This window comes from Acomys minous, assembly GCF_964271855.1.
Source record: "Acomys minous genome assembly, chromosome: 9".
NCBI lineage: Eukaryota > Metazoa > Chordata > Mammalia > Rodentia > Muridae > Acomys > Acomys minous.
Window position 1 is genome coordinate 100,319,614 of NC_140490.1, and position 15,794 is coordinate 100,335,407.

At 37.5% G+C, this 15,794-nt stretch overlaps 2 protein-coding genes across 2 annotated transcripts in view; one reads left to right on the plus strand and one right to left on the minus strand.

The window, feature by feature from the left end:
- Positions 1 to 1,676: 1,676 nt before the first annotated feature.
- KERA (keratocan) lies at positions 1,677 to 8,781 on the plus strand. Its single transcript, XM_084794117.1, has 3 exons — positions 1,677 to 1,920; positions 3,303 to 4,199; positions 7,979 to 8,781. Exons 2-3 carry the CDS (start codon positions 3,311 to 3,313, stop codon positions 8,143 to 8,145), a joined length of 1,056 nt encoding a protein of 351 aa, XP_084650243.1. The 5' UTR covers positions 1,677 to 1,920; positions 3,303 to 3,310; the 3' UTR covers positions 8,146 to 8,781.
- A 13-nt stretch (positions 8,782 to 8,794) lies between these two features.
- The window catches only part of LOC311604348 (uncharacterized protein), a 349,080-nt gene continuing 342,080 nt past the window's right edge, over positions 8,795 to 15,794 (minus strand). Inside the window, exon 13 of the mRNA XM_084794122.1 lies at positions 8,795 to 11,353. Within this exon, the coding sequence (XP_084650248.1) occupies positions 11,292 to 11,353 (62 nt within the window). The 3' untranslated portion in view covers positions 8,795 to 11,291. The remainder of the gene's footprint in view (positions 11,354 to 15,794) is intronic.

The window sequence follows — 15,794 nt, forward strand, 5'->3', positions numbered from 1 at the left end:
GGAATTTAGTGAAAAGGAAAAAACAAAACAAAACAAAAAACTGAGAGAAGGTGATATCATCAGGTTAGAGGGACATTTAATAAGCTGGATGATTTGGTATTGTCCCATGTCAGGTAAGCGAATCAGGAAGATATCAGTAAGTTAGGGAATATAAAGATAGTTGCTGATGTTGTCAGAGCAATTTAGAGTATTGACAGAATTAGAAACTACGTTTTGGTGAGGAGATCAAAAGTAGAATAATAAGTGGAAAGAGACTGGAAAAGTAAGTGGAATATCCTGATTTACTTACTGAGCACATAGAAATATTTGGCTAATATTTTACAAATGACTTAAATCAGTTTGCCTTCAAATGAAAATTGTGACTGTATAGACCACATTTCACTTATGTCCCATGAATTTAGGGGGCAAAAAAGAAAAAAAAATAAAGATGAAACAGAAACAGAGAGAATAGAAAAAAATGTAGAAAAGAAAGTTGCTATTAAAAAGTGTAAAAAAAAACTCTTAATTTTTGTATGTCCTGATCGTAGCTGCAGGAATATGAAGAGATGTAGATGAGTCAAATCTCTTATTTAATCTGTAGCAATTACTATACGTGTTCTTTTTAATTGGGTATATAGGGCAGTTTCCAAAGAAAAGCTAGTATTTCTATATTGAGTTATTTAAAAAAAAAAAACAGTCTAACCTTGTGAAGTAGATCCTTGTGTAGATAATAAAACTGAGTCTTACTTGCCCTGCATCAGGCCAGGTATATGGCAAGATGTGGTTCAGAAAAGGTGCTTTCACAACAGTGACTCCTGTCTTTGATGCAGCTCTTGTGACCGGTGTTGGTCATTAAAGCCTTTCTTCACTTGACAACATGCGTTTCTCAAACAAAATGACTACAGTCAACAGAATACAGCTGGAAATAAAACAAAGTTGTGTTTGCATCCTCTCTCAATAGAATTACTGACTTTTCCCCTTGAATATAATAAAAGGCTTTAGACAAATGTTAAAGGGAAAAAAATTCAATGCACCAGAATGCCTTTTAAGTCACCAAATGTAAAACATCTGTTAAACTCTAATAGTAAAAGCCATACCATTTTAGTAGTTACTTAAAGTTATTAAGGAGTGAGGAACAGAGATACAAATATTGATTCCGTGAAACAAAGATAACTATCAAATTCATTACCTAAATCAGCTATAGCTACTCAAGAAGAATTTTAATTCTTTCAAATGTATGTTTCTCCTAATCAAAACATTCCAGCATCTGTTTTATATCAGAAATGAATAAAATATGTCCACATGAACAGAATACATTAGCCTTTCCTTTTTTTTTTTTTGTTTAATTGTTTTAAAATATCATCTAGAGGGAAACACATGTTTCAACATATCTTTTTGCTTTCGTTACATTTAAATTTCTCCTTAGCTGCTGGCTGGTGGATCACATCTATACACCAGTACATTTTAACATGCCTGCAATTATGAAGTAAGAGTGATAATTGCCTTGACTATTGAAAATTCATTCTTAGAATAAAAAGAAAAATTTCCTTTGCTGAGCTACGTAGGTGACAAGGTGTTACAACTTTTGGAAGGGTTGAATTGGAGACAACAGTAGATGCATCTTACAGAGGACTCTAAAAATCCTGACAGCAAAGATGGGGTCAACCCAGTACTATGAGGAGCAGTGACCAATAGAAAAAGAAGGAGAAGATCCAAGAAAGCTGAGGTAAGCCATCCTGAAGCCCGTCAGGGTGGAAACAATACATCAAAAGGTCTTCATGGTGACCGGTCCCCATACGTTTAATGTTTATTTCTTTGTCTGATTGGAAGTTTAGTAGCATAAAGGCAAAACAATTTTTTCTTTCTTTTATTTCCCATCAACTTATTTTAGCTAGCTTAAGACCAGCCACCGGATTCAACCGTATATTCCTGGAAAGCAAGGTAAACTATTTTGTACTTTTTACAACTTTTGGCTTGGAATTCAGGGTTCTGATTCAAAGGATGCAGCGTTAAATTTTCAATAACAAATGCAAAGCTCTACTCCAAAAATATTTAGCTTGTCTCTTTTGGAAACTGTCCAGAGAAGCATTCTGCAGTCAGAGGGAGTCTGACAGCTTGCAGAAGCAGTTCTGAACTTTAATGGGAGGAAAGAAAGACCAACATTAATGAGTGATTTTATCCTCATGTCCCTAGAAATCAATGGAATGTATTTGTGATTATTATTAATTGACTTAGCTAAATGTACATTGAAGAAAATGAAACTTATGTATGTATATATAATAAATATGTTATAAGCTTATACTTAAAGTATTCACTATACATATATGTTTCTCTGACAGTAGTACTTTGTAACTTATGTCTGATGCTATTCAATAGGGAAAGTTTCTTTCTTCTAAAAGTATCAAATATCAGAATGTATTAAACTAGTATTTGTTGCTATCTATATTGGGCATATATATAAATATAGAGGAATTTCTGACCTATGTTCTAAATATTTCTTATTCTTTCTTATCATGATTAATAATGTCATAGTTTAATAAACATATACCAAAATTACACAAGTGATATGTTAGCTCTGTATAAAGTCTGTGTCATATACAGGCATAAAAAGAGATTGCCAACATGAGGGAAATTATAAGAATTATTTAAGAGATAATGGTTATGCTAGAGAATTCATAATTCCATTTCTTGGCTGCTCATCCTAGATCTGATCCTGTACTTAAAATTATACAATTCTTTCCCAAAAGGAAAACTTACCTGAAACGTTCAGAACTAGAGATGAATCACATATGTTTCTTCAGATCCTAGACCTTTCCTTCTCCATGACCTTCAAAATTGTCCTTTGATCTCTACATTTCTTTGGTCCAAGGGCCAAAAGAACCTGGGAAATCTCCTCCAGATGTTATGCTCATTTAGGGGTGAAAATAAAAGTACATACAGATGTCAACCTTTTAGAAACAGCATGGAGCCTCCACTTCACATTTTGTTCTTTTATACTACAGTACTGGTCTGAGTAAAGTTCCTTGAATTAATAACTTGAAATGGAAAAGCACTTAAAGTTGCTAAAGTTTGCTTTCCATTTCTCAGCTTTCACTATGACTCAGTTAAACCCAGAAGCTCAGCGGCTGTGAACTTCTTTTAACATCTGTAAAGTGCTTTTGCCTGTGATGGGTACTCAATACACGTGTATTAGTTGCTATGCATGGATGAGAACTTGATACTCTCACCTATCCAGTAAAGAAACAATACTCCCTGATTTGATGGCTGCAGTGCTTACAGGTTAATGTCCCATCAACCACATGTGTGTGTGGCTTACTCTACAGGTACTGCGATGGCAACCTCAATCTGTTTGATGCTCTGGCTGTTACTCGTAGCAGATACTGTATGGACACAGAGTATGAGACAGGCCTATGAAGTACAGGATCCAGAGGACTGGGATGTGCATGATGACTTCTATTGCCCCAGAGAGTGCTTCTGCCCACCCAGTTTCCCGACTGCATTATACTGTGAGAACAGGGGCCTCACAGAAATCCCTGCCATCCCTTCAAGGATCTGGTACCTCTACCTGGAGAACAACCTCATAGAAACCGTACCGGAGAAGCCATTTGAGAATGCCACCCAGCTGAGATGGATCAATTTAAACAAGAACAGAATAACCAACTACGGGATTGAGAAGGGGGCCCTGAGCCAGCTGAAGAAGCTCCTTTTCCTGTTTCTAGAAGACAATGAGCTAGTGGAGGTGCCTTCTCCATTGCCAAGAAGTTTGGAGCAATTACAATTAGCCAGAAACAAGGTATCCAGAATCCCACAGGGAACTTTCAGTAACCTGGAAAACCTGACCCTTCTTGATCTACAGCACAACAGACTGGTAGACAACGCCTTTCAAAGAGATACCTTTAAGGGGCTTAAGAACCTCGTGCAGCTAAACATGGCCAAGAATGCCCTAAGGAACATGCCCCCAAGATTGCCAGCCAACACCATGCAACTGTTTCTGGACAACAACTCCATTGAAGGAATACCTGAAAACTATTTCAACGTGATTCCCAAAGTGGCCTTCCTGAGGCTCAACCACAACAGACTATCAGATGCGGGCCTCCCATCGAGGGGCTTTGATGCATCATCGATCCTAGACCTCCAGCTGTCTCACAATCGGCTCACCAGCTTCCCCCGAATCAATGCTAACCTGCAGCATCTTCACCTAGATCACAACAAGATTAAAAGTAAGTAGCCATGATGTGGTGCAAGGGACCAAAATGCCCATCATTATGTCTAGTTTCCACCCCCTTGTAGGAATTGCAACTGTGTGTGTTGTGTTCTATCCACAACTAATGGGCTGTTAGGACTGGCAATTTATTTTCAGTTTTCATTACACAACTTGAAAAAAACCAAGATGGCCAAATCATCAAGTTCCGGATTGAAAACTGAGCCTTAGTCATCTACATAAGGCTTTTATGTATGGGAGGAAGTAAACACCCCTATCTTCTTTTCTGTGGAGATTCTGACAGTTCTTCTTCTGTTGGGTAGACATCATTTATACCTCAATGTGTCTTTCATGGTGGCCTTGAGTATAAGAAGCTTGTGCCACTATGCCTCACACTTTGTGGGTGAATTTATTGAAGAAATTATGTAAGGCACAAAGAACCTCATGAGTAATATGTAGAATGGGATTTAAGAATGAGATTACAGAAGAGTTGATGCCTGAATTTCCTAACTATTGTCACCAATCACATATCCCCAATTATCCAGGCCATGGTGGCACACACCTTTAATCCTAGCCCTTAGGAGGCAGAGGCAGGTGAATCACTATGAGTTTGAGGCCATCCTGGTCTACAAAGCGAGTCCAGGACAGTCAAGGCTACACAGAGGAATGCTGTCTCAAAACAAAACAAAACACAACAAAACAAAAAAACCCCAAATATATCACCAATTAGAGTATGTGTTATGATACTCACCCCTGAGTTCCTGAGTCACTAGGTCTTGAATCCTCAACAACTTCCCAGGTGCTGATCCTAATGCTTTTGGAATCACACAATTAGAACTATGACCACTGCTCAAGAATTTTACTTACTTGAAATGGAAACCAGCACCCTGGGAACTGTTAATCACTGGGCCTTAGTGGCATACCCAAAGCGAGGGACATGTTATTGTTGCTTGAAAACAGCCTTGGATGTGGAGTGGAGAGTGGATGAAGTTGAAGTCTTTTGAAGCAAAGATGTCATTGAGAGATGAAGTGGTTACAAAGAGTCCATTCTTGGGAACATTTGTGATGAACTTGACCTCCTAGTTATGGCAGGATGTCCTTGATGACAGAAGTGAACAAGTCTATACTCCATGCACAGAGTTACTGGTTCACAGCCTTGAATTCATCTTCAATCTCAGTAAGAGCCTTTTAGGAAGATAACCGGAGGGTGATTCTTTTGGGAAAGTTTTTTTTGTTGTTGTTGTTGTTTGTTGATGAAAATATTTTATAGAAAGTAAACCAGGCACATTCCACAGGGTTATGCCCCCTATTTATCATTCATGAATGTTCCATTAAGCATGTGATCCCATAAGCATTCCATTACAGGATTAGATCATCTTTCCACTGTGATCTGCTTGGGCGTCACAGAGCTTTGTTTTCTATATTGTTGCCATGTACTTGAGTCTAAAACCCTGGAACTAAATGGCGTGCTGCCACCACAGCAGTTACATCTCCCCCATCTCTCCATGGGGAGGAAATGTACTGTTCAATACTCCAGTCAGGAGAAAATGATGCAACATAGAAAAATTGTTAGATGAGCATATTTAGCTGAGTCAAACATCATAAGGCCTAAGAAGGATCTCGAGTTTGTGAGTTTTTCCTGATGAGAGGTCTATTTTCTAATCCACAACTAAACCCCACAGATAGATAGAGTAGAAAAGTGATTTCAAACAATTCCACAGAGACTTTTCTATGTGAGTTACAGATGCTGGGAACTTGACATCACATGTCCAGGAGTGAGGTACTGGTCTTGAAGGCAAGGCTGAGACGTAAAGCACATGTCCTCCTCCACAGAACTTTTGCAGAGGATTTTCAAAGGTCGTGTTCATATTTTCCAATGTGTTGATCATTATTATATATTAGCATGTGCCAGAGTCAACTGGCTTTTGTGCAAGTTTGTAGGGATTCCCCACGCCAGGTATTTATGAATGGAGGCTCTGAAGTGGAGCTGCACAATTCACGTCTGTAATAGTACTATTGTCTATGCTTAGAGAGGCACAAAACCTCCCAAGAGCCTTGTGTGACACTGTCAGGAAGTTCAAAGAGGAAAATGAAGTGCAGGTGGGTGACAGTAGTTGTTCAAAGACAGAGAAGAATTGCACAGCAAGGGCAGAGGCTCCACTTCCCCCCTTAAACGCAGTGAAGCCGTATGCCCTCATTTAACACAGGAATCCTAGTTCTATCTGCCAAAGAAACAAATGCAGAGTCAGGATCCCCTTTGTTAGGATTGCTGGACGATAGCTCTATCCATCACATTGTGTTATAATGGTTGTTCCTGTACATAGTTCTCCTTGTCACATGATCGAGTTGCTACAAAATTGTTTCCAAGAAACAAAACTTTTTTTTTTCTTTTGTGATTTTGGAAAATCACGATCTTCTTCTGAACATGCTAAGGGACTTGAAGTTTTATTTAAAATATGTACATCTTGCTGGGTGTGGTGGCGCATGCCTTTAATCCCAGCACTCGGGAGACAGAGGCAGGCAGATGGTTGTGAGTTCAAGGCCAGCCTGGTCTACAAAGTGAGTCCAGGACAGTCAGGGCTACACAAAGAAACCCTGTCTTGAAAAACCAATAATAATAAAATATGTACACCCTTCAATAAGTTATTTCTCCAAAATCTCAGAGAAAAATCCTAACTTATGGAAAATAGTTAAATCCCAAACTCATGTTTCTCCTATCCCAGTTATTTGGATGTACTGGATATGAGGCATGAGGGTTACTGGGGTATCAAATAAGTTGCTAAATGAAACACAATGTCCCTAGTGGGCAAGGATCTCAGGTAAGAGAGAAGGGCTAATCTCGGCTCAGCATTTCTACAATACTCGGGTGAAAAGAGTAGTCCTATTTCCCAATAAAGCCTGTGTGAGGATAAAGTGATGATGTATGTGAAAACCTTATAATCACAAGGGTGATTTACACAGGTGGGCCATTATTTATACCAAGTAAACTCACAATAAAACATAAGGTTTGGACAACACAGCCGTTTTCCAAGTAGAAAACCATTACCATTATCAGGTGGATTCTCTTGCACCAATAGGACCCAGGGAAGAAACACTCCCTAAGTTACAAGGATCTAGTTGAAAACAAGCTCTTGCTCAAAGGTTTCGGTAAAAGCAGATAATATGGATTGATGCTCAAGATTATTTTTCCCAAGATTCTCTGAATTTTGCTGGAGGAACAGGCCTTCACCCTGGAGAAGACTTTCAATGTGGCTTTTTGGTGCCACGAGCTCTAGGCCAAGGCAGGTGTTTGTTCTCTCATGAATACAAGGTATATACATCTATGGGATATTTCTTGACCTCAATGCTCTGTGACTCAACTGTTGGTAAATGCCTTCTTTGCCACTAAATATATTTATGTGGGAAGATTTGTGTCTGAAAGAATTATATGTAGAATTATATTAAACACATTTGTGTAGTAAGGCAATTTAGACACCTGTAAGCCTAGACATTAATTGGTATACCTTATTTACCTTGGCTACAGCACTGTTTTCAACAATGTTACCTTTATAATGTTCCACACTGAAATATAGCAGAACACAAGAGTGAGGGACTTCAGCTGTTACTTCACTCTTTTCCTGGCTCTCTTTTCTGAAACAGACGTGCACAGTCACTTGTATGAGAGCAGCTTGCATCTCTACAGCTTTCGTGGTGCGAGGTCATTCGGCCTCTTAGGACCACTGGAGTATCTCCTTGGTCCAGATCTCCAGAACCTTTGGTCTTTCCACTTTATCATTCATGCTGTCTCTGGCTCCACAGATGTGAACATCTCGGCAGTATGTCCTACCACACTGCGCGCAGAACAGGATGCCTTCATTCACGGACCTCAGCTGAGCTACCTGCGCCTCGATGGAAATGAAATCAAGCCGCCGATCCCAATGGACTTAGTGACCTGCTTCAAGCTTCTTCAGGCTTTCATCATATAAAACACAGCTTCGCCAGCTGCGGATCGGTTTAAGAGTACATGTGTGTGGTATGAGATCCAGTTGCTACTCCTAGGGTTTAGGTCACAAACAACATTTGCAGTCATTATCCAACCACCATTTCCATAGGCGTAGCTTATTGCTTCTAGTCAAAGATGCTTTGGTCAGTGACATACAGGGAAGCGCTTGTACTAATTTGTTTTTTTCTATGATTAACGAAACTGACACAGAGTTGAGGTAGCCCTCTCAACTCAAAGCTACTTTTGTCTCTTCGCAGCTACTAATATCAAATAATGTTTTTTTTTTCATTGTTACAACATTGAAAATGATTTGCATGGATACGACCAAAGGTATTTGTGCTGGTAGCGTATAGTTGCTATAAACACAGAAGTGAGACAGTGGTAGGAAGCTCTGGAGAAAATGAATAATCGAAATTTTCCTCTGCCATAATTATCATGAACCTACTAGTCAAATGATTCATAAAAAAGAGATATCTAACGGTTAGAGTTAAACACTAAAGCAGGAGAGAGATCCTCTAGTCATGTAGGGTGAAATGACAAAGCAGGGGACACAAGTGGTTCAGCATCACTTCATGTTTTTCAGTCTTATGCTCTCTCTCCAGAAACTGAAGTCCTAAAACTTGCAGTTATTATAACACAGTTCTCGTGGAAGCACACTGTTTTAACACGAGGAATTCACTCAGATTGCAAATTATTCAGCTCGTATTTTGATCATGATTTCAGAGTTTTTCTAAATAAAAAGATTGAATGTTTTCTAACAGATTTGAAGTGTGACATTTGTTTCAAGGACACTATTTACAACTTTCATTTAGGAACATGTTTTAATAAGAAAGTGTCTCCGGGCCGTGGTGGTGCACATGCCTTTCATCCCAGCACTCAGGAGGCAGAGGCAGGCAGATCGCTGTGAGTTCGAGGCCAGCCTGGTCTACGAAGTGAGTCCAGGACAGCCAGGGCTACACAGAGAAACCCTGTTTCGAAAAACAAACAAAAACAAATAGAAAAAGAGAATAAGAAAGTGTCATAGCTCAATTATTTTGCCAGCATGAATATAAACAAATATAAACTATGTCTTCCTATCTTATTTTTCTTCTGGTAATCATAAGAAAAATTATATTCTATGTACATTATGTAATACATCTGTTTGTGATCACTTTTTAAACACTCAGTATGTCATTATTCATCAAGGTATACTTTGACATTGCATTCTTTTATAAAGTTTTCATGTACTATAATAACAAATGTATAATACAAAATTTATGCATGAATTTCTGTATGATTTTCTCAACAAATCAATATACTTCCATAGGAAAAAGACCACATATAATTGTGAATGCTAAAGGATTTCAGTAGGTTCCTGTACTCCAAAGCCCTTCAAAAACTTTTCATCTTTGTAGCATGAATTATCATGAAGAAAACATGACATGAAATATTATCTATTTATTTTCACACTCAAACTTATTTGAAATTAGAAACCAAATAAAATATTCTTAAGGCAAGAAATCAAATTAATTGACATAAAGTCAAACTTTAAAAATGACCTTAAGGCACATACATTATGAAAATTATGGCATATACAAATCTATTCTAAAAATACAGGTTATCACTATTACCAGACTGGCAGAACCATACATGAAGAAAATATAATACCTACAGATATTGAAATATTATGATTTGAAAATATATTTTAGGAAGTTCAAAAGGAAAAATTGCATGGATGGGTGAAATTTAAAAGGAATCAAATTCTATGTAAAAACAGGCTTTCTCATATGACCGTCCTCCATTACCCACAGTTTGGCTTTCTACAGTTTCTGTTACAGCTGTTCCCAGTGGTCTGAGAGCATTAAAGTAAGTATTTCAGAATTATTCTCAATGTGTGCACCTTTCTAAGAACGATCATGATAATTCCCACTGTTCTGTTACACTCCAGTCAGGAAGGGAACCATCCCTTTCTCCAATGTATCCGTGCTGTTAACCCTATCCAGTCTTTAGTCACTTAGTAGCCATGTGAGTTAAGTGACCTGCGGTCCTAATATCATGATGTTCTTGTTTACAAACACTATGTATACATGTCCCACAGGGCCTGCATCCTTCATTTCACTCCATCTTATCCTGTAGGCACTGTGTCATCTCCAGTCATTGCCACAGAAAGGATGCCATATGATATTTTGAGAAAGGAATATCGAATACCTTATTACCGTAGACTGCTATTATTTTTCTGTCAGTCGTCATTAGTCACTACTGTGAATTTCTCTCTGCCCTTCACTTGAAAATTCTATTTTATCAAGGTATACACATAGAGAACACAGCATATTTATGGCTCAGTACTATATATGATTTCAGCTACCCTCTATGCATCTTCAAATCCATCATTCATAGATAAGAGGTGCAGACTCATGTATTCAGATTTTCCCAGAAATTTATCTTGAAGCAATTAGTGTTGTTTAAATGTAGACGGGGGTTAATGAATCAAGAGAAAAGATATAAAAGCATCCCCAAACTGCAGACTTCCTGTGAAATGTTTTTGCCAGCTATTTGCAACCTGATCCTTTTTTCCTTATCCGTTCCCTCCTTCTCAATATTCTTTACAACCTCAATCTCTCCCTTTATTCCCATCCCTTCATTTCAGCCTGCATTCCTGTATTATTTTGTGTTTGTTTCAAGCATTGTGTGTGTGTGTGTGTGTGTGTGTGTGTGTGTGTGTGTGCATGTGTGTGTGTGTGTGTGTGTGTAGGTGTCCATGCACCAAACTGTACCACACAGGTAAGATCAAGTTTTGTACAGTTTATATTATAGTGCACAATACACAGACCACTGTAATATTACAAATCCATGAAAAACTTTATTTTTATTTAACAAATGTTAGCATTCTGCAAAGTAATTAGTAACACTAATTTGATGGAGAATTTGCTCAAAGGATGATGACTAAAGAAACAAAGAATGAAAAGTACTTAATAGCATGAAGTAGGAGAAAAGAATATTCCAGGCACAATTTAAACACTGTGTGATCTTTGGAAGAATTCATGAATTACAGAAGACTTTTAATATGGAAACAATTATGTTCATGAGGGGTACCATCTTGTACTGGTGAAGACCATCAAGCATAAAGCTAAACACTCTGAGTTCACATAATCAACTTTGCCATTTAGTCTTGGGCAGAACTTTTAAATTTTCTGTTTTCAGCTTATCTTCACCTGTAAAATAGGAACAAGTAATAACGCACCCTTATGGTGAGAATTAAGGCAGTATAAACACTGGGAGAGTCTAGACAAGAGCCTGGCACATGGTAAATGCTGTGTGATTTATCAATACTGTTAGGTGTACAAATCTGTGTTCCTCATAAGCAATGAGGAAAATGACCTTAGAGGGAACCTAAGATCACATATAAAAAATAAAAAGCTAGGATTTAAGTCCTATGCACTGATTAGAATTAAAACAAACAAACAAACAAACATGAGTTAGAATATAGTAGACTGGTAGTGACAGTGGCAATAGCATCTTACAGGTTTGAGGACATCTGGAGGCAAAATAGTTAGGAGTTGCTATAAAGAGTCTTCTGTAATTCATGAATTCTTCCAAAGATTACACAGTCTGTAAATTGTTGCTGATGGTTTATATAGAGGGGACTTGGAGCAAGTAGGATATTAACATTTTTGTCTCAAATAATAAGGTTCATGACAACACATTTATCAAGAGACACATTCAGAGATCTTATATTCTTAGGCAGGTTGAAATTGATTTTACCATATAAATGTAGTTAAATTTAAGAAGTGATTGAGATGCTTAGATAGTTGTTGACATTTCCTAGGTTTTGTTAATATATCCAATGATTTTTAAAATAACTCTGCATTGAAGTATTTATAGAGTGTTACTGGTTGGGGGTAGATGCTGAATATGTAGACATTATTCCAAGTAATGACAAACGAAACCATGGAAGGTTGAGTATCTCACTGCCAGCAATATCTGAATATATGCCAAAGTATCTATACACATGTGTGCTTTTACACCAAAGGGTGGTCTCATTTCTGATGTCAATACACGTGACCACCATAAGAAACGTCAAAGAGTACTAATTAGAAAATCAACTTAAATTTGAAACCAAAAGGTTTTAATAAATGTGTGTTTATTTTTATAGTTTAAAACACAAAATAAAATGATCTTGTTCCACAGACTCCCAATTTACGAAACATGAACTTAGCACAGATATGCTAGAAGGAAAAGACACAAACAAACAACAACAAAAGAAACATGTAACAATAGAACGGCAGTTAATCTAATAATATATTAATAATGAGTTAAAGAATATAGATTTTTGGGCCAGATGTGTTTGTACATGCCCATATTCCTAGCTTTGGGGGAGTAAAAGCAAGAGAATCAGAAAATTGCAATATTTCAGTTGCAATACATGTCTGCTTATCAACCAGCCTCTATGCCAAAGCCACTAGAATTGTCTACTTAGAAAGAAATATTTTTTTTTAACAACAAAAGCTTATCCTAGGGTACTCATCTACAAAAGCCAGAGCTGAGAGACAGAGGACAAAACAGATATTTCTGTCAAAATATGGGTATTTGATTGACAGATAAAGACATAGGGTGATACTTTAAAATCTCTCAGAGGTCCACTGTGTCTGGGAGTAGAAAACTTATTGAGCTATGAATATATTTTATTTTCCGAAGAAATTTGTACCATAGAGATTTTGCAGCTGTCAAACTAATACAAACGAAAAATAAAAATCAGAGTCTCTATGGAACCTCAAAGGGGCACAGGGCAGAAAGCTTAGCAATGCACCAGAAGCTCCTTGTCTCACTAAGCAGGTGGCACGGTGATTATGAAATGCTTTGGATGAAAAAGATCACACTAATAACCAGCTAGTGCTCTTCACCAGGCCTCACTGGCTCTAGACACTGGCCTCTCATCTATAAAACAGAGAGCAGTATCATCTATCTCACAGATTGAGAGAACAGATGTTGATCTTTTATCACCTGATACGTGTGGAAAGTACCCAGTAAGGAAAACGTCAGGATTTTATTATTAGCTGGCACCCAGACATGGAATTTTAAGGGTTTTCCTCTCAAAATCAGACCAATGCACAAATCAAGAAGGGGCAAAATAAATGATTGAACTATCTATGGAAAAGGGCTAGTTTATTTTGTATTTAAGAGGTCAGGCTGAAACTTTTTTATATATAATATATGTATATATATATTTGTATATATACATATTATATGTATGTATACATACATACACATGCATATATAATGTATATATAATATATGTATATAATATATATACACACACAATAATATTACTGGTGTTAGCCTATAGACATTTGTGTGTGTATAATTTTAGCAATATTGCAGCATTTCACTTGGTCTATTTTAGAAACATCATTTACATGTTTACTGCTAACACATGTCTGCATTCTAACATCAGTGTTATAGCCCTCTCCTGCCTTTCTACTAAGTGTCCAATAGAGTGAAGACCCTTCTTCATTGTAATAACAATGTTCTGTTCTTCAGTTAAGTGTTACAATTAACTCCTTCCATGTTACTGTATCCTTGTGACTCTTAGCAGTTTAAATATACCTTTCTTACCTGTATAAGTCAGGTTTTGCTTCTTTTTTTTATCCTTTATTAATTTATTCTTGTTACATCTCAATGGTTATCCCATCCCTTGTATCCTCCCATTCTTCCCTCCCTCCCATTTTCCCCTTATTCCCCTCCCCTATGACCTTTCCTGAGGGGGATTACCTCCCCCTGTATATGTTCATAGGGTATCAAGTCTCTTCTTGGTAACCTGCTGTCCTTCCTCTGAGTGCCACCAGGTCTCCCCCTCCAGGGGACATGGTCAAAGGTGAGGCACCAGAGTATGTGAGAAAGTCATATCCCACTCTCCACTCTACTGTGGAGAGTGTTCTGTCCATTGGCTAGATCTGGGTAGGGGTTTAAGGTTTACCGCCTGTATTGTTTTTATATCTTCAGTTATTCTACTCCAAAGAACAAATATTTATCACCAATTTTCAAAAATCTCTCTTTATCCAAGATATTAAAATCAATTTCATTGGCATGACAGGTGTGTCAGGTTGAGGGCTGCTATAACAAAATACCTGCAATTGTGTAGCATGGATGACAGAAATTAATTTTTCATCATTTCTGGAGTTGAGAGTACACAGAGCAATTTGTTTCCTCCAAAATTGCTCTGATTGCTTAATGGTTAACTTCTTATGTCTTTTTGTGGTACCTCCCGTCATGCAGCCTCATGCCTTATGTTTCCCAACAACTCAAAGGCCACCTCCTTACAAGGATGTAGATCGGGTTGGGTTGGATTCCACCTAAAGTATCTAGGTTTAACTTAAATCACCCCTTAGAAACTTGTATTTTTCACAGGAATGTTGAAGTACTTGGAGTTATAGAGAAATTTTTGGTATACATAGTTCATCTGCAAAATTGTGTGCTATGGGTTGGATACATGCATTCCAAAGTTTGGGTCTTGAAATTTGTGGGGTTTTTTGTTTGTTTGTTTGTTTTTGTTTTTTCAAGACAGGGTTTCTCTGTATTAGCCTTAGCTGTCCTGGAGTGGCTCTGTAGACCAGTCTGGCCTCGAACTCACAACAATCTGCCTCCCTCTCCCTCCCGAGTGCTGGGATGAAAGGTGTGCACCATCATGCCCGGCCTGTGTCTTGAAATGTAATGATCAGGTGATGCCATTAGAACGTTGGGCCAGTAATGAGACTCTTTTGTAGCAATAGGATCTAAGACCTTTAAAAACGAGGCTGCATGTAGTATTATTCATCTCGAACTGCAGACATCCAACCTTAGTGAGTCCAACTCTGTGAAGAACAGTGCAACAAATGTGTTCAGATCAAAGATAATAGACCCTCATTAGCTAGCACCTCAATCACACACTTAGAGCCATATAGGCTGCAAAAAGAAATCTTCTAAAATTAATTACTCAGTCTTAGATATTTTAAAGTAATGCAAAAATACTATCTAAAGATGCAGCTGTCTTATTCTCTTATAGCATTTATTGTGAAATAAATGTATGCACTTGTAGGTAGCATGAGTATTTCCTTCTCTGTTGGGCAAGACAACAATTGGTCTACAAAGTACTGATACTCACTTATGCTGGAAATTCAGAATTTCCTAGTTCTGATGAAATTTTGATACCATTGGTTTCTATGGCTTTAAGACTGATTCAGTTTTTTAAAAATAAGAATTGGTTGCAAGACATCTTGGACAGAACAAAACCGATCTCAGTCATTAGACTTATGCAGATATTTAATGTATAATTTTAGGTGGAAATGAAACTAATGAGTAAAGGGTTGTCTATATCACATTATTGCTCAAAAAGTGGCATCTTTTATAGGGAGGAGTTCTGCAAATAAACCTTACAACGAATGACTGATCACATCAGTTCTCAGCAAAACTGAGTGATAAAGATAGTTTAATAATTTCTAAGTTGTTTGTCAGAATCATTTGGTTCCAAAGAATAATTCAAAAGATCTCAGGAGAATAAAATGAGAATTGAAACATCCGAGCATTGGCATCTGTAAAATGCAGCTGTGACTAAGGACCCTGGGGGAAATGAATTAATATTCAACTATTCTGAAATGAAATTATGAAACCGAGAATGCT